Source organism: Orycteropus afer, unplaced genomic scaffold (genome assembly GCF_000298275.1).
Source record: "Orycteropus afer afer isolate SDZICR_OR568_19922 unplaced genomic scaffold, OryAfe1.0 scaffold00003, whole genome shotgun sequence".
Taxonomy (NCBI): domain Eukaryota; kingdom Metazoa; phylum Chordata; class Mammalia; order Tubulidentata; family Orycteropodidae; genus Orycteropus; species Orycteropus afer.
In genome coordinates this window covers 17,513,143-17,535,750 of record NW_006921590.1, presented here as the reverse complement: position 1 = coordinate 17,535,750, position 22,608 = coordinate 17,513,143, and the positions used below count along the sequence as shown (strand labels likewise).

At 37.8% G+C, this 22,608-nt stretch overlaps 1 protein-coding gene across 1 annotated transcript in view; it reads left to right on the top strand.

Moving 5' to 3' along the window:
• Positions 1 to 22,608, top strand: part of KCNH8 (potassium voltage-gated channel subfamily H member 8) — a 653,292-nt gene that overhangs the window by 585,223 nt on the left and 45,461 nt on the right. Inside the window, exons 12-15 of the mRNA XM_007936572.2 lie at positions 5,113 to 5,151; positions 10,653 to 11,011; positions 13,410 to 13,516; positions 16,439 to 16,515. Of these exons, the coding sequence (XP_007934763.1) occupies positions 5,113 to 5,151; positions 10,653 to 11,011; positions 13,410 to 13,516; positions 16,439 to 16,515 (582 nt within the window). The remainder of the gene's footprint in view (positions 1 to 5,112; positions 5,152 to 10,652; positions 11,012 to 13,409; positions 13,517 to 16,438; positions 16,516 to 22,608) is intronic.

Here is a 22,608-nt window from a genome sequence, read left to right as displayed (position 1 = left end):
AAAAATAAAAAAAATTAAGGAGCAAAAAAAAAAGAAAGTTTTCCTGCTCTGCTTTATGGGAATCATCAAACTCTGTGCTGGATTAAATTCCACAACATGTTTAAGAATTCAGTCTTCTAGTCCAATTAGCACCATAAATTGCTGGAAGAAGTACCTGGGAAGGTTTATGATTTTATGTAAGGAACAGTGGAGAGTCAGGATACCTGACTTTTGGTGGAGGTTCTGTTACTAAGTAGATGGATGAATTGGGGCAGTTTAAATACCTGTAAAGTTAGGGAGTTGGACCAATTCAGTAGTATAAAACTTGACCTGGAGACCTTAGTAAAGTTTTGGATCTCTAGATCCCACTCACCATGAACTGAAATGACTCACTAGAGTTGGAGCACATTGATTTTCTTCAGAGAACATCGCTCAAGAGATTCTATCATGTGGCTGGTGTGGAAAACATTGTGATAGTCACTGTGTAGGGTCACTTCTAGTTCCAAAGTGCTGTATTCCCATTAAACCAATATACCCTGCACAAGACAGGACTGACTGGATGATGTGCTAGTGAACAGAATGACCGTATCACAGTAATTTTTTTTAAGCCCACGTGATTCATACTATATATAAATGAAACAATTGATTCAGAGAGTCTAGCACAGTGCAGGAGAATTATGAATCTCTCATATATATATCACACAATGTTTCACTTCTATTCAAACATTTTCAGTGGCCAGTTTTTTCAGAAGTGGATGTCCTTGTCCTTCTTCTCAGTCTGTCATCATCTGGAAGTTCTGCTGAAACCTGTCCACCATGGGTGACCCTACTGGTATTTGCAATACCGATGGCATAGCCTCCAGCCTCACAGCAACATGCAAGCCACCACAATATAACAAACTGACAGATGAGTTGTGTCAGTGAAGCTGCAGTACTGAAGGAGTCTATTGGCAAAATACTGAACAATGCAGGAAGCATCAGAAGAAGATAGAAGGAATACATAGTCACTGTATCACAAAGAATTGGTCAATGTCCAACTATTTCAGGATGTAGCATATGATCAAAAACCAATAGTACTGAAGGAATAAGCCCAAGCTGCACTGAAGGAAATGGCAAAAAACAAGGCTCCAGGAATTGACAGAATACTCACTGAGATGTTTCAACAGATGGATGCAGTGCTGGAGGGGCTTACTCATATACGCCAAGAAATTGGGAAGACAGCTCCCAGGCCAACTGACTAGAATAGATTGATATTTATGCCCATGCCAAAGAAAGGTGATCCCCCAGAAAGTGGAATTATCAAACAGCATCATTAATACAACATGCAAGTAAAATCTTGCTGAAGAAAATTAAAAAATAGTTATAGCTTTATATTGACAAGGAACTGCCAACAATTCAAGCTGGATTCAGAAGAGGTTGTGGAACAAGGGATATCACTGCTGATGTCAGATGGATCTTAGCTGAAAGCAAAGAATACCAGAAAGATGTCTACTTGTTTTGTACTGACTATGCAAAAGCATTCAACTGTGTGGATCATAACAAATTATGGATAAAATTGCAAAGAACGGTAATTCCAGAACACTTCATTGGTTGCATGCTTTCACCACACTTATTCAATCTGTATGCTGAGCAAATAATCTGAGAAACTGGACTATATAAAGAAGAATGCAATATCAGGATTGGAGGAAGAATCAATAACCACCTGAGATAAGCAGATGACACAAATTTACTTGCTGAAAGTGAGGATGATTTGAAGTACTTACTAATAAAGAAAATTAAAATCCTCACAACTAGACCAATATGCAATATCATGATAAACAGAGAAAAGACTGAAAGTATCAGGAAGTTCATTTACTTGGATCCACCCTCAACATCCATGGAAACAGCAGTTAGGAAATTATACGTCGTATAGCACTGGGAAAATCTGCTGCAAAAGACCTCTTAAAGTGTTAAGAAGCAAAGATGTCACTTTAAAGACTAAGGCATGCCTGACCCAAGCCATGGTCTATCCAATTGCCTCATATTCATGTGAAAGCTGGATGATGAATATGGAAGACCAAAGAAGAACTGATGCCTTTGAATTGTGGTGTTGGTGAAGAATGCTGAAAGTTCCATGGACTGTTAGAAGAATGAACAAATTTGTCCTGGAAGAAGCACAGCCAGAATGCTCCTTGGAAGGGAGAATGGCCAGACTTTGCCCACTTTGATGATGTTGTCAGAAGGGACCATTCTCTAGAGAAAGATATCATGGTTGGTAGAGTGTCAGTGAAGAAGGGGAGACCCTCAATGAGATGTGTTGACACAGTAGCTCCAATGATGGGCTCAGCATTGCAAGCTCTGCTGGTATAGTGACTAAGGCATTTGACTGCTAACACAAGGCTGGCAGTTCAAACCCCCCAGTCACTCCTTGGAAGGAAGTTTTGGCAATCTACCTCCATAGTGATACCACCTCAGAAACCCAAGAAGGGGTCTCTATCAGTGAGATCCGAATTGACAGCAGTGAGGTTTTTTTTTTTTTTTTTAAATATATGTGAGATTGACCATCTGTATCAGGGAATTTTGTAAAAGAGATACCTTGAAGAAGCAAAGCCATCGAAATAAGAGAAACAAAAATTATCTTGCATATCAGTGACTTGTACATATACTATGGCATTTATTTCCATACAGCTCACCCTTGCATCAAATACTGCTGTGTTCATTTTCCTGCTCTATAAATTACTACCTTGCACCCTTGAACAAGTCACTTAATTCTGTTTATGCCCTTAGTTTCCTCTTTGGCAAAATGGAAATTTAAAATACCTACCTCATAAGCTTGCAATGAGAATGCATAGGCATAATGCCCAGGAAACCTTCTTGGGATGCTAATCACATACATGTTGTTGTTGTGTGCCATGAAGTCAATTTTCTGCTCATAGCAACTCTACAGGACACAGGATAATTGCCATATGGGATTTTCTAGGCTGTAATCTTTATAGGAGCAGATTGCCAGGTCTTTTCTTTTCTGGGGTGGTTGGTGCATTCAAACCACTGGCCTTTTGGTTAGCAGCAGAATGCTTGATCATTGCTCCACCAGAGCTCCTTATTACATACATAGCAATTATTTAATGATTTGATAGGGGATAAGATGATAATACAGTGATCTTTTGAGATCTTGTTACTCAAAGTGTGCCCAATAGCCCAGCAGCATCAAAATTACTCGAGAACTCATCAGGAATTCAGAATGTTGGTCCTTGACTCCAGATCTCCTGAATTAGACTCTCTATTTTAAGAGTTCCCCCAAGTGATTTGTATTCATGTTACAGTTTGAGAAGCTCTGATACAGAAAAATAAGACTGGGATTTAGCAACTTGACAGACCTCATGATGGAAATAAGCCCAGGAGCTGGGAGTCACACCAAATCAAATGACACTAAAGTCAGTGTCTTTCTCTTATACCTCAAAGAACATCTCCAACCCAGAGGCATTCAGGTTTCCTGTCATTACAGAAGTAGTTCAACAGGCTTTTTTTCCACAGTGCCTGTGGGTGGTTTCAAACTGACAACCTTTATGTTAATGTTGTTGTTATGTGCCGTCCAGTCGACCCGACTCATAGCAACTCCTCCTTGGGTTTCCGAGGCAGTATCACTATGGAAGTAGATTGGCCCATCTTCCTTCTGAGGAGTGGCTGGTGGGTTTGAACTGCCAGCCTTTTGGTTAGCAGTCAAATGCCTTAGGCACTACGCCACTGAGCTCCCTTTACGCTAATAGCCTATCACAAATTTGGATACTTTTCTTCTAATCTGAGCTGTCACTGAAAGGCCTTTTAAAAATATATATATTTTTGTGTCTACCAGAGTAGCACCAGCAGCATAATTTTGTTTTCTTTTTCACATTTTCAATTATTCAGTTGCTTTATTTGTCACCATTTAGGGAATTATTACAAAACTTACATCTATAATGCTTTTGATTAATGCATATTTAGACAACTAAGCAGATGTAGAATGGATTGAATGCTTTGATCAAATGAAACATTGATGAAACATATATTTGCACAGCAAAAATGATGTCACAGTTTGTATAAATAACAACAGATCTATTTTCCTAACCATCTAGAGGGGGGAAAAAGTGAGAGGGTGACAGAATCATCAAATATGTCTGCCTTTACTAGGCAGATCATTTTCAAGTACAAGTTGTGGGTTTTTTTCTTAATGTGAATAAAATTATGTTAATTAATAGGATTTATTGCCACTTGAAAACAGAGTAAGTGTATATGAAGCGAAAAAAAAAAAAAAAAAAGTAGATGAGACCTAAAGCATGTTCCCAGGATGTCATGTACATTGTGGAAAATCCTTGTTCTTAATGTCCTCCTCCACATTACTACAGTTTGATTCTATACAAGAGGTATCCTGAGACTGAGTTAAGCGATTCTAATATATACATTTGTTTTTTTCACCTTTTGGCATCTTTGAATTTGGAATCTTAGAATTGGTGGCATATCACAGTTTGATTGGAAAAATTTTTTTTAACTTTTTTTATAATTGATGGGACCTTGGATTCAATTAATAGGGATTAGGACCCCCAGTAAATCTAACCCTAGACCACAATGAACAAAAACAAAAGAGCTAGAAAGGGAAACAAAAGGGCAAGAAAGGAGACATAATTCTCACCCACATTAAACCAAGAAAAGAAGATGAATAAATAGATATTACGTTAATTCCATGGATTTCAGCTTTCATGGAGCCAGAGAAAGAAATCACGGATGATGAGAGAATTTAGTAAAAGAGCAGGTAAGAGGAGTAAGAGAAATGGGAAAGTGGAGGAGAGATAATGAAGCATCAAAATGGGAAATAGAGCCAATAAGCCCACTGTTTTGATCACTATTTCCTAGATACGGTGCCTCAGGCTAGATATTCAGCTAGCTGCTTTTTTCCCTACAGAATATGGTCAGTAGAGATCCTAGAGGATGAGATGTGAGAGTTTTCAACACCTTTCAAGGTGTTTGTTTTTTTTTTTTTTCCTCTTCTGTGGCCTACGCAGGTGGAAGTTGGCACTATCACCCCACACTCTCTGAGCACCTCCTTTCATCTCAGTCTCAAACCACTGGGGAAGGTTTGAATCATCATCACAACCTCTGCTTTTCTGCTTGTTCTTTCAGGTGATATCAAGATTATCGAACAAATCTACGGTCTCGCAGGTACGGCTTTTACTAAAGAGCAAAATAATTATCTAGTACCTGGAGGATTACCAATATTTCTAGCTCCCATTTTAGGGTTTAATGTACTTATTTTTGACTTTCACTAATACAGCTCTCAATGAGAGACGTGGTGACTGACTTTATTGGGCTTGGGAATGGAGACGTATTGAAACTCATAGCCTTAAATAAAGATTTTGCTATTATTAAAAAGCGGTTTCTCATCAAAACCTGCCAAAAGCACAAAGTCCTGAGGTTTTGATCTTAATATACTTTCATCGTATTTAAAATGGACAGTCAAATATTTTCTTGTAAGCAACCAATTAGTGAAACAAGTATCTATAATGTAGACAAGTGTGATTTAAAGATATTCTGGAAGTAGTTTCACATGTGTTTGTAAGATAGTTCCAACTTTTAAGTACCCATCAAAATTTCATTGGGTTCCTTCCCAAGAAATAGCAATTTGTCAGATTTATTAGCTAGGCTTCTTATTACCAATAATCTCATGTCAGGAATCCTGTGAACAGCTCATTTACTTATTCTGTATCCTCTTTACAAGGAAGGTTGATGGTTCAAGCCCACAAGCCACTCTGTGGAAGCAAGACTGAGCAATCTACTTCCACAAAGATTTACTGCCTCAGAAACCCAATGGGGGTCACTACTGAATCAGAATTGACTCAATGGCAGTGGGTTTTTGTTTGTTTCTTTGTTTTTTGTGTCCTCTTTGAAGGCAGAACTCAACATTTTTACTCATGCACATAGAACATTAAATGGATATGTTTATATAAAACATAAACATATTTATTATTTATTAAAGATGGGTGGGGGGCATCAAATAGGGGTTACTTTTAATATTAATTGGGAAACTTTTTAGAAGCTCTTAAAGTATCTTTCAACCAATTTCCTTTCTGACACTAGTTGTCTCTTCACTGTAAAATTCCTCCTCAGCAACCAGCAAAATGTCCCTTATGTTTCAACTGTTCTCCCTAAGCAGCCAGTCCTCTTTACTGCATCTCCTACCTTTCCTATAGACCTTTCAGTATGTTCTCTTTCACATGAAGAGCAATTTAGCCATCTTTTGGATTTTCTAATTTGACTCCCTCACTTCTTCATTGAAAAGAAAAAAAACCCACCAAACTTATTGCCATCAAGTCTATTCCAATTCATAGTGATCCCATAGAACAGAGAAGAACTGCCCCATAGAGTTTCCAAAATTGTAATTTTTATGAAAGCAGACTGCCACACCTTTCTCCCACAGAGCGGCTGGTAGGTTTGAACCACCAATTTTTGGTTAGCAGCTAAGAACTTACCCACTGCACCACCAGGACTCCTTCACTCCTTCATAGCACTCCGAATATAAAGATCCCTTTCAAGAATAAACCATCCATAAAAGTTGGAAGAGGGAGCTATTAACTGGGGGGTGGGGGGTGGGGGTGGCTTTCTATACAATTTAAGCTGAAATTCATTTGCACGATTAAAACCACCAAAATGTCTAAGTACAACCAAACACCTCATTGAGTTTGGTTCCTTGGTTTGGAGGTTAGGGCCATGGTGTTATGGGATATCCCAGTTAAGTGGCCTAATAACATAGGCCACATCTACCTCCTAATTCATTGTATAGTGCCTGGTGTCTTGAAAGCTTGCAAATGGCCATCCAAGGCACAAAAATTGATCTTTATTCACTTGGAGCAAGAGAGGAAGAAGGAGAGTCAGGAATAGGAGGAGGATGTGGAATGTTTGGTCAGTTGGCTCCATAAACAACTGCTTCCTTTGCCATGAGAAGGAGATCATGAGTAAAAGGAAGATATGGAACATGTTGCTAATTGCCTCCAGGAACAACTGCCTCCTTTGTCATGAGACCTGGCTACCGTCACTAACATTTTGGTCAAAGACTCTACAGAAGAATCCTGATCAAAAGGGTTAAAATACAGAACAGAATTTCAATTCTCTTGCACTCCAGACTTCATGGATCCCTGAAAGTTGTATGAACCCTTGAAACTACTGCCTCAAGATAATCTTTAAACCTTAACCCCAAAATATCCCTTGAAGTGTTCTTAAAACCAAAATGTCTGCCTTGAGCATTTTTTTTTTTTTTTAAGGACTATCTCTAGGGTGTCCCTAGGTTGCATAGGAGATCCACTCCTAACTCTGGCTGTAGGAATTTGTAGGAAAATCAGAATAGGTGCATGCAGCTTTTATTTAGCCTTACTTTAGTGCAAGAAAAGACTTGAAGGTTTTTCAATGATTTGAAAGCATCATGTGCATCAAGTGAGGTGACTGTAATGAAGAATTTGATGCAAGTAAGAGATGGTTTAATCTACAAAGTGAGGGGGAAATTTATACAACATTAAAAGGCAAGTAGGAGTTGGCCTTAAGTCAGATGTTCCCAATCTGAGGACTGCCTTTATATGGAATCAAAGTGAAGACAACAATTTGAAAAGATTAGACAGGAACCTCAGGGGGTAGTGAATTTATATCAATGAGAGAGGAATAGCTTAGAAAAGGAGGTTGAGAATGGTTGCACAACTCAAAGAATGTAATCAGTGTCACACTAAATGGTACATGCAGAACTGCAGAAATGGTATCCCTCTTGCTGTGTATATTCTCAATAACAACACCACCAACAACAACAAAAGCCCACAAGAATAACAGTGGTTTCAAGACAACAGAAGTTTATTTCTCTCTCATGAACAAATCCATATATAGACACTCTAACAGCTCCAGAGTATAAACTAGGTCTGAAGAAGTCTTTTTGCTTCTCCATTCTCACCCTATGGCTTCCTTCCTCAAAATATCCTCATTCTCTAAGATGGTAGCTGGAGATGGATCTCTTTCACACATATTCTAGGCTATAAATCACAAATATGTGAAAAAGAGGGATAGAGCCCCCCCCCCCACACACACACTTCTAGCAGCCTTCCTAACCTACATTCTTTTCTAAGAGTATGTCCCAACCTGTCCACTTACATGTCATCATCACAGAGCTTAGCCACATGGCCAAACCAAGTGGCAAGGGAAGCCAGGAGAGATGGTCTTTTGGCACGGTGCATTGCTAAGAGTTCTGTGAACTGAGAAAGAAGTAGAGATTGCATAAAAAAGAAGTAACCAGCACTCTCAATGGCACATAACCTTACAAAACTTCATTATCATCATTATCATCACAAGAGATGCATTTTTTAAGCACTTTCTAAGCTAAATGCTTAACTTGCATTATCTAGTAGATAGTGTTTTGTTCCTTTGTTTGTTTGTTTTGTTTATTGTTATTTTACAGGGAAAAAAATGGTTTAATGGTTACATTGCTTGACTAAAATTACAGCTAGCACTAGAAGTGTGTGCCCCAAAGTCCATGGATTCAACCACTAGACTTCATGCTGCTTCCCCTTTAGTAAAAACAGGTTTGACTCAATTTAGTCATTTGAGAGCATTAAATTGCTGTCCCAGCAAAAGATCATACATGGCCCAATTTGAGATCTGTTTGACTATAGGGATGAAAACCTCATTGTCCTTATGGAAGTATTTGCTAAGAAGAGAATGAAGAGGAAGTTCAAAAGAGAAGGAGGAGATCTGCAGTCTGAACTCTGTGACACTGTATACACAGTTCAGTATGGCTACACAAGAGAAACTATGTCCTATGTATAGATGCCCTGAAGTAACTGGTACTACTACTAAGATGCTAATGTGGGGCTAGATGTTGGTAATCTAATAAATTAGGATCCTGGATGCAGTAATGGTAGGTGGAATAATTAATTCTTGTATAAGTAATACCTGCTGCCTTGTTTATAAAAATCTGTGACTTAGCAACGTGTCCAGGGTTCCAAGCCTCCACTGAAAAATGGAAATAAAACTTATGGAAATACAAACACTTTATAGGTTATTAGTCAGAAGATTATAATAGAGCCAACAGGGCCTTGTTGAAACAAAGCAATGATTAATTTGACAAAGCAAATGTAAACAGAAGTCCAATTAGAGGATGTACTCATTGTTTTTCATTTATTTGACAAGTTTTCCCTGTGTGTCTTTCACTGGGTGAGCTGGTTTTTCTGTTCCAATATGCTAGTGTACAAATGTTTCCCTGTAAGTCCTTGTGGGCCAAACTTTTTTTTGTTGTTAAAACACAGTTTTAAAATGCTGTGAAATGCAAAAAGCAAGGAAATAAATCTTTTTTAAAATATGGCTGTCCCAGTAAAGAATTTATGGATTTTTATGGTTTACCATTAATCAAAACAATTATATCTAGCTGGAAACATAAATCTACTAATGCCATTTCCTCAAGAAATTTTGAACCATTTAAGATTAACACCACACACACACACACACAATTTCATGGGAAAGTCAAATATTTCACTTAGCAGTATGGCATTCACTGAATTACCTGTAAGTCACCATAGGTTGAAGTTCATCATTTTTGTTCATTTTTCATTTTGTTCATCATTTGTTATTGTTGTTATAACAAGTATCATCACTACTGGGGATATAGTAAAGGTCACATATACCAATGAACCAACTGGTTATGAATAACCATGATAGCATGAGATTTAAATGCTTTCAGGCATTTGGGTTTATTATTCTCATTTTTATTAGAAAGTATTCATGAGCAAATATAGGTAACTGCATCTTCAAAAGAAACTGAGAGCAGAAAAATGAAGTGACCTTTTGGGGCAGGGAAGCCATGTCTGGGGCAGAGCATGACACACTCTGAAAGGGATTCTGTCGAGGGCCACTAACTTAGGCTTCACTGTCCTCTGCCCTACCTACCCCTCCATCATCACCTCAGTTGTACTGTTCCATCCTCTCTCTTGCTTATTTTTAGCCCAAAATATTAGATGACTCCAGTCAAGAGTTTTATGCTCCTGACATGGGTTTGGCAAGACTATTTCTCCTCCCTTCCCAAGGCTTGGTCAACCCACTTGTGCAAATAAGGGGAACAGGAAGCAAAGTAGCTGAGACAATTCTGATCCATTTCCATCTATACAATTCAAAACAAGAAAGGCTTTGTTGTTGTTGTTGTTGGTTTTTTTCCTGAAGGACAACAGCTGATCTACACATAAAATTCCACTGAATACCCTGTAATTTTAGAATAACAAGGTGAAGGCCTTCCATTAAAATTGAAATTTTCTTTATTCCTAAGAGCATGCCATTATATACAACTACAAGTGAAAGGCTAATTAAAATCAAGATGCAAACCTGGTAAAAAGTATTTTTCACACAGCTCCTTACCCATTCCACTCCCATCAAGGCACTTAAAAAGACCAAGAGGTATGGGGCAGGGGAATTAAAACTAGGAAAGTAGAGCACTTACATGATGGAGAGATTTAAAAAAAAAGGGGGGGGGGGAAGACATTTAATATATGACTAAATAATAGCAAAGTCTGCAAAGACAACAGTTTTGCCAAGAATTAAGTCTCTAGGGGCTGTAACTTTCTTCAAATGACAACTCTACCATGAATGATGTACTTCTCAAGGTCTTTGCAATCTGTACCAATCTGTGTTCTCCTCTGATTTAGTCAGAGCCCAAGGGAAATGGCAGCATCAAGAAGAGACTCCCATCCATTGTGGAAGATGAGGAAGAGGAGGAGGAGGGGGAAGAAGAGGAAACTGCCTCCCTCTCCCCCATCTACACAAGGGGACCTTTCTCATCACGTAACAAGAAGGCTGGAAGCAATAAAAGTTATCTGGGTTTAAGCCTGAAGCAGCTGGCCTCAGGAACGGTGCCATTTCACTCACCTATCAGAGTCTCCAGTTCATATTCCCCAAAATCCAAACAGGAAACTGACCCCCCTAATCATACTAAAAGGAAAGAGAAGAACTTGAAATTGCAACTTTCAGCCTTGAATAGTGCTGGACCCCCAGACCTCAGTCCCAGGTAAGTCTTGACATCTTATAACTCTTCCCACGTACTGTGGCTGCCTTTTATTCAGCCAAGTACTAAACTAGTAAATTATTCTACCTTCTGGGCCTTTCTACTGCATAGGTTCCTGACTGACCCCAATTTTTTAGTTTTCCTGAATTTCATGTGCTGTTTTTTCAGCATATGTGCAGGAGTGTGTGCTGTATGGGAACAAATATTATTAATCATATTTTCAAAGGAGTCCATTAAATGTTTAGAATTCCTTTTCTACTTCTTTCATCCATTTAGTCTGTCATTATTTAAAATGCGTATTTCTACATTGTAATTTTATAATTTACAAATTTAAAATGAATATAATAGAGATGAAACAAAGTCTACCAAAGTCAACCCTCAATGTCTGATCTTACCAATATTTCCATGGAGCATCACGTTGAAATTATGAAGAAAATAAATTAATGATTTCTATTTTCCATGTTTTTTTCCTCCTTGTTGTGGATGACTGAAACTTAATTTTACTTCTGGCCTCTGTAGTCGATAATGTCTTGCAACAGGGCATTGCTCTATTTTTAATTTTTAAAATGTCTACATTGGAATCTATGAAAGCTGATTAAAAGAGCAAAAAATGCTGACTCAGAAAATGTACAAGGGGCTAGCTATGGTGCATAGAAGCAATAGCAATAGTTAAAATCACATAATGTCTGAATCATAAATAGACTCACAAGGAAAAAAAACTACTGAGTGCTTTCTATGTTCTGTGCATTTTGCTAGGTAATTTCACTTTCATTATTGCATTTACTTTTCTCAGGAATTCTATGTAGTAGTTCATATTACCTCTACTGTGAAGTTATAAGAAGTGAAACTTGAAAGTTAAATATTTTTATCTCAGAAATACTAAGTTCTGAAAGCTGGATTCAAATTCCATTTTTCTTTTTATAAGGCAAGTAATATACAATCTAATAATTATTCATTTGAATAATATGACTTATCCATTAGAGGGAATATTAAGAATCTTAAAAAAGAAAAACTAGGTTTAGTGAAAAGTAGGCGTACATTAAATGTTCAGGAATTCGGTTGAAGATGGTAATTTGAACACATTGCTTATTTCATTTTTAAATAGTAAGAGAATGTGTCAGAGCTGGAAAAAGAAAAGTGTGTGCATAATATGATCCCACATTTATAAAAAGAACATATATTATTTTCTACATAGAAAAATATTTTGAGGTCATATGGCAAAATGTTAATGGTAGATTGTAGTGATTTTCATTTTCTGACTTTTGTTACTTTTATTCAAAAATTTTCTACAATGGACTTGTATTATTATTATTATTATTTTTTAAATAAAGAATGGGCTAGATATGATTTACCAAGAAAAGGAGACTAGGTAAATTCCTAATGTTTTTGTTGTTGTTATGTGCCGTCGAGTTGGACACGACTTATAGCGACGCCTCCTTGGGTTGCTGAGGCAGTATCCCTACAGAAATAGATTGCCCAACCTTCCTTCCAAGGAGTGGTTAGTGGGTCTGAACCACCAGCCTTCTGGTTGGCAGTCAAATGCCTTAGGCACTATGCTACCAGAGTTTAAATATTATTCTCATATTCAGAGTTTTGTCCAAGTCCAGAATGGAGGTATCATCAAAGTTATTTTCTGTGATGCTGTAATCATACCTTAAAATATTTTAAGTTGGGTTGGGTAGAGGTGTATGTAATATGAATTTAAATAAGAAGCCTTTTGTATCTTAACAGTTTGAACTGAAAATAAATGATGCTAAACTCTACAGCAATCTTATGCAATAGAAACCTAGTGGGAGCCAGAATTATGACCCATATATGTCATTTAAAAAATTTTAGTAGTCCCATTAGATGAAATTAATTTTAATAATGTATTTTACTTGACCCAATATGCCAAAATACTTTCATTTCAAGGGTGGCCCATGTAAAAAATTATTAATGAAAAATTTATATTCTTTTCCTTTTTACTAAATCTTCAAAATTCAGTGTGTTATTTATATTTACAAAAACAAAACAAAACAAACCTCATCATCATCGAGTCAGTTCCAATTCATAGTGACCCCTCCTTGGGTTTCTGAGGCGGTATCACTACGAGAAAGTAGATTGCCCAAACTTCCTTCTGAGGAGTGGCTGGTGGGTTTGAACCACCAGCCTTCTGGTTAGCAGTCAAATGCCTTTGGCACTACACCACCAGAGATCCTTTACAACACATCTCAATTTGCACTAGCTCCATTTCAAATGTTCAACAGCCATATAAGGCTAATGATTACCACATTGAATAACATAACTAAATTCTCTAGAATTTAAAAACTGAGCACAGCACAATATATAAAACGAAAAGTCTAGAAATACTGAGACCCATTCATTTAAGTGCACAACCCAAGTTTTCCTTTATTTTAAACAGAATTGTTGATGGAATTGAAGATGGAAACAGCAGTGAAGAAAGCCAGACTTTCGACTTTGGCTCTGAACGAATCAAGCCAGAGACCAGAATTTCTCCTCCTCTGGGAGGTGAGCTCTATATTTAGTCTTCTCTCAAGGGGCAATATTTCTTCTCACCTTGTTGTGTATAGCACTGGCACTGCATTCCCATTCTCAGAATACTCTCCATGAGATAGAACTTTACTGATGACATGAAATAATTTGACTTGACTCTGTGCTGTCTCCAAGTTATCAAGATATCATTTGTTATTGTTCCTCTCTCCAAGCTAGATGCCCTACTATTTAAGAGCCAAAGTAAATGGTGTGTCAGGAGAGTCAAATTTCTGCCATTCATCACAGGATAACCATGTTTTCCTATTATAAATACAGACTAATCCACATAAACAACATTACCCAGAGGAAATGCTGTGTTGGTTGTGTACTGTAGGAACATTGGTTATATTTAGGCAATTTATTTGGTGAGAAGTTATTTACTTGCAGTTTTTCAGAGGAAAACAACTTCAGAAGGATGTGCCCGGGTTAGAAATGATGGAGAACTATATGAAGCACTAACATCTAGTAGATAGTCAATGAATGTAAGAGTACCTCAAAATGAGCCCCAGGCCCTCTTTCTCCTGTTCTATCTTGAATTCAGTGCTCATAAAAGGAATCTGTCAACATGATGAAAACCGGAAATGACAAAAAAAAAAAAAAAACCCTCAAGAGACAACCCATAGCTGATGAAGAGAGAATAAACAATCCAAAACAATTACTAGCCAGCTACCAGTTATAAAGCCATCAACTCCCTGCCTACCTTCTCTACCTCTTCCCATCCAATTCTAATTCCCATCCAACTGCACATCAGTGAGTTCTATGGACAAAGCTAAGCCCAATAGACTTCAGAATATACAATTCTGTGGGTAGATCTCTAGCTAGAATACCAGTATTCCATCTCAACAGCAATCTTTCTTAATGTACATCACCTTCTGGGGAAACAGAGGGTCTTGTAAGACTCCTTTATTGGCAGGGAAGGGGAGGAGGAACAGGGGTACAGAAGTCATTCAACAGTCCTGATTTATCAATTCAATTGACCTTCATACATAAATACTACTCTACTTGGGACAAAGGGTATAGAAATCATAGTCATGCAAGCTGATGGTGGGTTGCAGTTGGAAGTATTTCCTGTTGGCTCACGTGGAAATGATGCAGAAAGACTCACCATGTACATCTACCTACTTAAGGTTCCATCAACCCTGAAATTCTTCTTCCCCTTTACTCCAAGTATACCCAAAATTACCCTTTTAAACACAAATTTTCTTGGTTCTACCTTGTAATTGTCTCTCAGCTCCATCCATGGCTTTCCATTCTTATTGCTAACCATCCTTTTCCTTGTTACACACATCTTCAGGCTGAATTACTACCAAAGTCTCTTCTTTGGCCTCACATTGTTGTTCATACAGAGTGAACTTTCAAAAATGCAAATTTATTCTTATTACTATACTCCTATGTTTAAAATTCTCCAAGGCCTTCCCATTGCCCATAGGATGAAATCCAATCCCCTTTTACTTTTTAAATGTCTGCTTCTCTTGCTAGACTCTAACTTCCATGACAGCCAATTTTATTTTCTTTGCAACAGTCTCTATTTAAGAGCCAGAGTAAATGATGTGTCAGGAGAGTCAAATTTCTGCCATTCATCACAGGGTAACCACGTTTCCCTAATATAAATACAGACTAATCCACATAAACAACGTCACCCAGAGGAAATGCTGTGTTGGTTGTGTACTGTAGGAATACTGGTTATATTTGACCAATTTATTTGGTGAGAAGTTATTTACTAGCAGTTTGTCAGAGTCTCTTCTCAAGAAGCCTGACCTATTTTACAGATGTTGTTCTCCAGCCATTTGTTGAATGAATAGATTATCTATGCAAAATATCTCTGCAAATTGATACCACTTCAGATTGTTGTAATGATTGCTTTTCCCACAAACAAGTTTTCTACTTAGAATTGCCAAAATTAGGATGGCCCTGTTATCATTTATTTATTTATTTAGCAAATCCTTTCAACTCCAACTAGCAATGACTCATCTGCAGTTTTGTTCCTACCAGGAATAAATATATTTACAAGAATAAGATAGAGGAGGAATCCCTGGATGGTGCTAAGAATTAAGTGCTAACTCCTAACCAAAAGACTGGCAGTACAAACCCACACAGATGTGCCTGAGAAGGCAGCCCTGATGATCTGCTTTGAAAGGTCGCAGCCTTTAAAAGTCTATGGAGCAGTTCTACTCTGCATACATGGCCTGTCCATAAATTGGGATCAGCTTGACAGCAACAATAACAAAGTAGAGAAGTATAGAAGAGAGAAAAAACTGCTGTTGTTGTTGTTATTTACCATCGAGTTGGACCCGACTCATAGCGACCCCCATTTGGGTTTCTGAGGCAGTATCATTACAGAAGTAGATTGCCCAAACTTCCTTCTGAGGAGTGGCTGGGGGGTTTGAACCGCCAGCCTTCTGGTTAGCAATCAAGTGCCCTAGGCACTATGCTACCAGAGCTCCCAAGAAAAAACTAGGGAATGGGAAAAAAAAAATTACCTTTTATAGTGACATAAGAGGAAACCTGCAGTGAAGATAAGCACCTGAAACAGAAATGGGAAAAATGATCTCATGGACACAGTCATTGTTTAGAAAGCAAAGAGAAGAAGAAAAGGACATCCTTTTTCTGTCCATGGTTTTTTTCACTTACTGTGTTATTTTTTTAAAAAAGTGGTCAGAGAAGACAAAATGAGCCCTCCTGGAACAAGGTGGTATTTATGGTCAGGGGAAGGGGACAGAGATCTGCTCTGGATATATCCAGTCAATATGGTTGTAGTCCCTCCATGATGTGTGCCTAGTTTCACAGAGTATATCAGGTATCATCCAGAGAAGAAATGTGTCAAATCTCAGTGAGAAAAAGCTTTCAATATGAGGTCTATTCCTAAAGGATTCATCTGTGTATGTTATCACTTTTCAGACCCAGAGATTGGAGCTGCTGTTCTCTTCATCAAAGCAGAGGAGACCAAACAGCAGATTAACAAACTCAACAGTGAGGTATGCAGTTTTTCTTTCTCGGTGCAAATTGGAGTGGTAAAAGGAGTTATGAATCCTAGTAACCAGGAGACACAGTATAATATACTGATTACTACCATGCATTCAGATGTCAAACCACAGGAATGAATTCCCACTCAGCCTCATACTAGTTGTGTGACCTCTGACAAGTCATTTAGCCACTCTAAAGTTCAGTTTTCCATGTGTAACAAGGGGATAATACTATTGCTATTGTGAAAATTATATGGGAAAATCCAGGTAAAGAATTTAGCATAAAGTAAGCATTAAATAGTAGTTTACTATATACTTATATTCTTAATTGATTTAATTGATGCTTTTTACATTTTTCCTGTCATTTATTATTATTTTAATGGGTTAAATCGAGACTATTAGTCCACAGATGAATGCTGTTGCTCACAGCAATCAAATGGCCAGCATTATGTTTCTTTATCTTGTACATATTTGCTGTCAAACTTTGCTCAAGTCACTTTATTTCTCTGGATCTTACTACCTATCTATGTAAATAAGGTAATTTGTACTTTGTAACTACTTAACTGAGGTATATTTTATATACCAGAAAATTTGCCCATTTCAAGTATACAATTGAGCAAATAGATTTTTAGTAACTTTATCAAGTGGTTCAATCATCACCATAAATCAATTTTTGAAATCAGTTTTTACCTACTCAGTAAACTCTCTCCTGCCATTTTCAGATAATCCCCATTCCTTCCCAGCCAGGCAACCATTAATCTCCATCCTGTTTCTATGAATTTGTCTTTTATGGACATATCACATAAACAAAGAAATAAAATAACTTTTTGATCACTGATTTAATTTAAGTCCCCCTCTCCAACATAAAAAATTACTTGAATGCAAATAATTTTTGGAGGTAATCAATGACTGCTAACCAGAAGGCTGGAGGTTCAAACCCACCAGCCACTCCTCAGAAGGAAGATTGGGCAATCTACTTCTGTAGTGATACCGCCTGGGAAACCCAAGGAGGGGTCGCTGTGAGTCGGATCCGTCTCGATGGCACATAACAACAACAACAACAATCAAGGAAGTATGATGAAGAAGTAGAGACATCAGACAGAAAAAAGGAAAGTCAAAAAGGATATGTTAATGAGAGAGTTACTTTCATGGACAACTGGGGCTCAATCCTGCTATAGACTTTTGAGAGACTGCAGGGGTAACAATTGTCCCAGCAAGGAAAGTGGAGTTGAGTTGCCTAACAGCAGAGGAGGCTAGAAAGATTTTCCAGAAGAAATATTCAGGAATATTGAGGCCTCTTTGGTGACCATCAGGGTATACATAGGCCAAGAGTATTTGGACAGGCACAGAGAGTCCAACAGAGTACCTTCTAGGCCTAAAGCTTTAGATGATCCAATTACTTCTTAGAGGAAAATGTAACCATGAAATGATATTAGTGAAATTTGAGAAAAATGAAATTTATATCAAATATCTGTAATAACAGAGCACTCTGCAGCTTGTTATAAAATCCACAGATTTTCCTTAAACCTGTGTTTCTTCACCCAAGTGAAGATTTATATTTTGCTGCTCTTTCCTACATCTACACTCTCTGGGGAAGTGTTGCCAACAAGAAGTAAGAGGGCCAACGGACAGACTAACAAGACAGAAAAGGAAAAATTAGATGATCCCCTATCTGGTTTCTCAGTCCTTAAATCACAAGGATCTAAGTATATACACTCATCCACATGACCTCTTGTTGAAATACAACAAAAACAAGTAAATAAAAATACCTGCTAAGGAACTGGTTGTTAACTCTCTATTGAAATATTTTTCTTGAGATATTTTTCTCAGCTAAAAAGACCCAATAATAACATTTGAATTTTTCCCTCTATATTTGGAAAGATCATTTAATGATTTCAATGATTGATTTAACTAATACCTTAGCTTGAGTATTAGAGCTGGTGAATCTTCTAAAAAGAAAAAAAAAATGTATTTATAGCTTCACCTTTTGGAATCCAGATAATTTTTCCAAGTTTAGGCTGTAAATCCACATACTATATAATTTTTCTTTGACAATGTGGGTGCCTTAAAACAGAAAATCACTTAAAAAACAAACCATTTCCCCACAGTAATTGTATATTCACTATTGCTTTTCTGTGAAATGACATGTTTTTATCTTGTCATACACTGAAATAAAAAAGATAAACTATCAATGATCCTTCCCTAAAGAATCAGTTTTTTCTCATAGAAAAATATCTTGATTTCTTCACGGCTGAAGTTTAAGTAGAAAAATCTTATCCTTTGCACCTAATTTAATTTATACAGTCTTGCCCTTTTGGATAATACATTAAAACCTACTAAGACAAGCTAAATGAAATTACAAATTGGCTTAGAAGTGTAAAATTATTCCCCTTCTATTTGTTTTTTTCTTCATTAGCACCTATCAAGCAATTTGCTTTATTGTTATTGACTGTGGTTGAGTGAATTCTGACTCATAGTGACCCTATAGGACCCAGAAGAACTACCCCACAGGGCTTCCTAAACTGTAATATTTATGGCATCAGATTGCCAGGTCTTTTCTCCCCTGTAGCCACTGATGGGTTTATGAACTGCTGACCTTTCAGTTAGTGTTCAAGTGCTTAACCATCTCACCATAGTGCTTCCTTCATACTCCTAAGATAACCACAGACGCACACATACACATACAATGTGTTATTTAAAGTTCAAGCCTAGTTTTTCCATTTCCTATTTCTTACTACTCAAATATGTGATCATTTGATTGCTCTATGTTTTGTTCATTCTATTCTTTGTTTGGTAGCAAGCAAGAGAGAAACTGATAAGTGTGGGATGTACTGCATGATCATAATGTTTCCCAAATACATCTGAGGCATGTGTGCAGAGTGTGAAACACTGTGTTACATGTAAAAAGCATTGAAGAATCCCCTTTCTGTTATTTCTCAAAGACTTGCAACATAAAAACATTGTTCACTGATGTCTAGATTATATAATCAGCAGGCTAAATACAGAACAAAGATTGGAAGAGGAATAATACTAGTAAAAATCTACATTCACAGAAGAGTTAAGAGACTTTAAAAGATGTAGGGCAGTTGCTAATATTGGATTCTTTTTGACAATATTGCCATTGCTTTACAACAGAGTAAGAAATAGTGTGAATTTAAGGAAATTCTTTAAAAATAACAACAAAAGTCACTGTGGGAGTCATGGACTGTGACTCAAATTCTCCATTTCTGAGAAGGTTTGTAGGTAAGGGTGAGAGTGCCCTCTCATTCTAAACTCTGGCTGACCCAGAAAGACATTGCACAGTGCCGACCAAGGGAACCTGCCTGCTCTGCCACCGCAGGCATAAAACACACTACTGGCGAAAAGGAGTAAGAGATGGAAGCTTAGATACCTAAGTCATACAATTAACTATGTGACTTCAGCAAGGTGTTTAACTTTCCTAAGCTCAGATTTCTTCTCAATGAAGTAGTAATAATAAATTCAGAAATACAGGATTGTTGTAAGGTCTTTACACCATTCATAAAGCACTGAGTGTGATGTCTTCCCTTAATTAGTACTCAATAAATGCTGGTTCCCTCCTCCTAAAAGATTAAACTTCTATTCACCAAATGATGACTCTCATATTAGTGGCCTCTCAGTAAATAACAGTGCCTAGTAAATAACAGTACCTAGTACAGAGTAGGAGCTCTGGTAGCCTAGTGCCTAAGGCACTTGACTGCTAACCAGAAGGCTGGCAGTTCAAACCCACCAGCCACTCCTTGAAAGGAAGGTTGAGCAATATACTTCCATAGTGATACTGCCTCGGAAACCCAAGGAAGGGTCGACTCGACGGCACATAACAACAACCACCACAGTACAGGGTAATAAAGGAAGAGGAAATTACTTAGTCAATGTTTACAGGGTAAAGTAAAAATAAATGGGCTTAATAAGAATGTATTTGATCATGAAAATGATTACTTTCATACGAGTTTTTTTTAGTTATGAAGACACACAATATGAAAATATAATAGAATATATACTATGGTATTTTCAATTGCCTCATATATGCATCTGGAAGCTGGACAATGAACAAGGAATACCAAAGAAGAATTGATGCCTCTGAATTGTGGTATTGGTGAAAGATACAAGAAATATCATGGACTGCCAGAAGAATGAAAAAATCTATCCTGGAAGAAGTTCAGCCAGAATAATCCTTAGAAGTGAAAATGGTCAGACTCAGTCTCACCTACTTAGGTCATGTGGTCAGAAGGGACCAGTTCCAGCAGACGGATACATGCTTGGTGAAGTGGAGGATCAGAGAAAAAGGGAAAGACCCTCAATAAGATGGATTGACACAGTGGCTGCAATGATGGGCTCAAGCATAGCAAGGATTGTGAGGATAGCACAGGATTGGGCAGTGTTTCATTCTGTTGTACACAGGGTTGCTATGAGTGAGAACTGACTTGATGGCCCCTAACAACAACAACAAATCAGGGCAGATTGTTTATAATATACTTCAAACACCTCATATCAGCTAAACGGTTTGATGCAATTGTGCCACTATTTATTTAAAGAATATGTATTCTTTAAGACTGATAGATTTGGACTTCCAGTCCAAATCTAGATGGTGGACTAGGAAGAAAGACTGCACAGACCCTCTTCAACAAAGAAAAGCGAAACCAATTAACACAGACACAGAAGATAATCCTGGACCTCTGAGCCTTGAAGGGGAGGATATAGAAGTGGACTAAACCCAAACTAGAAGAAGAATTTGCATGAAAATACCAAAAAAGGAGACAGATGGAGCTGCGGTCTGACAGCAATCCTGAGTGATCCTGACAGCACAGTGCAGACAGCTTGGAGATTCCTGAGTAGGGGTAGGACCTAAGAATTAACCTAGAAATCAGCCCTGCTAGCCAGGACTACACGGAGGACTGCTCTGGTGGCTGAGGAATAAACGGAGAAGGTAAAGAGAAAGGCGTGTTGAGCTGTGACTTTTGCCGGTCCGGAGGGTGCCGCCATTTTGAATGTTTAAAAGTGGCTTGACTATTTTGGTTATTTAAAGAGACAGTGCTCTTGAAGATTCCTGGGGCTTAAGAACACATTCTGCTTGCCAGCAACCCCAAGGGCACTCCAGACCTGCAAGACTGAAAAGGTGCGACATTCCTCTTGTTACTCTTATACCCCACACCTGCTTGGTGAACGGAGGTGTGGCTATCCCCAACTCCCACCTACCTTCTGGGCCCACAGGAACTCCATCACAGTTTGTCTGCTCAGACGGATCCTGGGTGCCCTGCCTTGTCTTCCACCGCTTTTTTTTTTTCTCTTTTTTTTCTTTTTCTTTTTATTTCTTTATCGCTTTCTTTTTTTGGTGATTAGTTTGCTTCTAATTGTCTGTTTTAAAACAACTATTACTATTAATACTTTTGTCCTTTGTACTACTATTCTTATTCTTCCCCTATCAGTTCCTGGTTTTCAGCATTTTTTCTTTTCCCTGTTCCTGGTTGAAAAATTTTTTTTGTAAGTTTTTCTTCCCCCTTTTCCCTTGTGGTTAACCCCATTCCTTGTTGTTCTTTTTGCATTTTTCCCATTTTTTTCTTTCAATATTCTCCTTCCTTACCTTTTTCTTCTTAGTGCCCTATCTTCAGATATTGCAGGTTTTCTTGTCTTTTCTTCTTTTTCCCTTTTTTCTTTTTTTTGGTTACTGTTCCTGTGTGATTACATGGGGTGATTATTGTCCATATGCTTGTAGTTTTTGGATGGTTATTCAATTGTAATTTTTGTCTAACTGAGTGGGAGACAGCAACAGTCCCTATAAGATACAACTACACCCAAACTTCCTGCAACTTCACTTACTGAGCAAGAGCCACTACCTCCTTCTCCACCAATGGGTCAACGATAAAAAACCACCAAGAAAAGCCTGGATCACCCTAGGCTGCTCTTCACAAACAGTTAACAGAGATCTACATACAACAACGCCATGATGCCTCAGAGACAACAAACCATCATAGTCCACACAAAGAAGCAGGATAAAGTGGTAGAAACAAGGGAGAAGGATATAGACCCAGAACACATCCCTGAGGAAGAAGCAGCATTGGAACTCTCTGATAAGGAATTCAAAAGAAT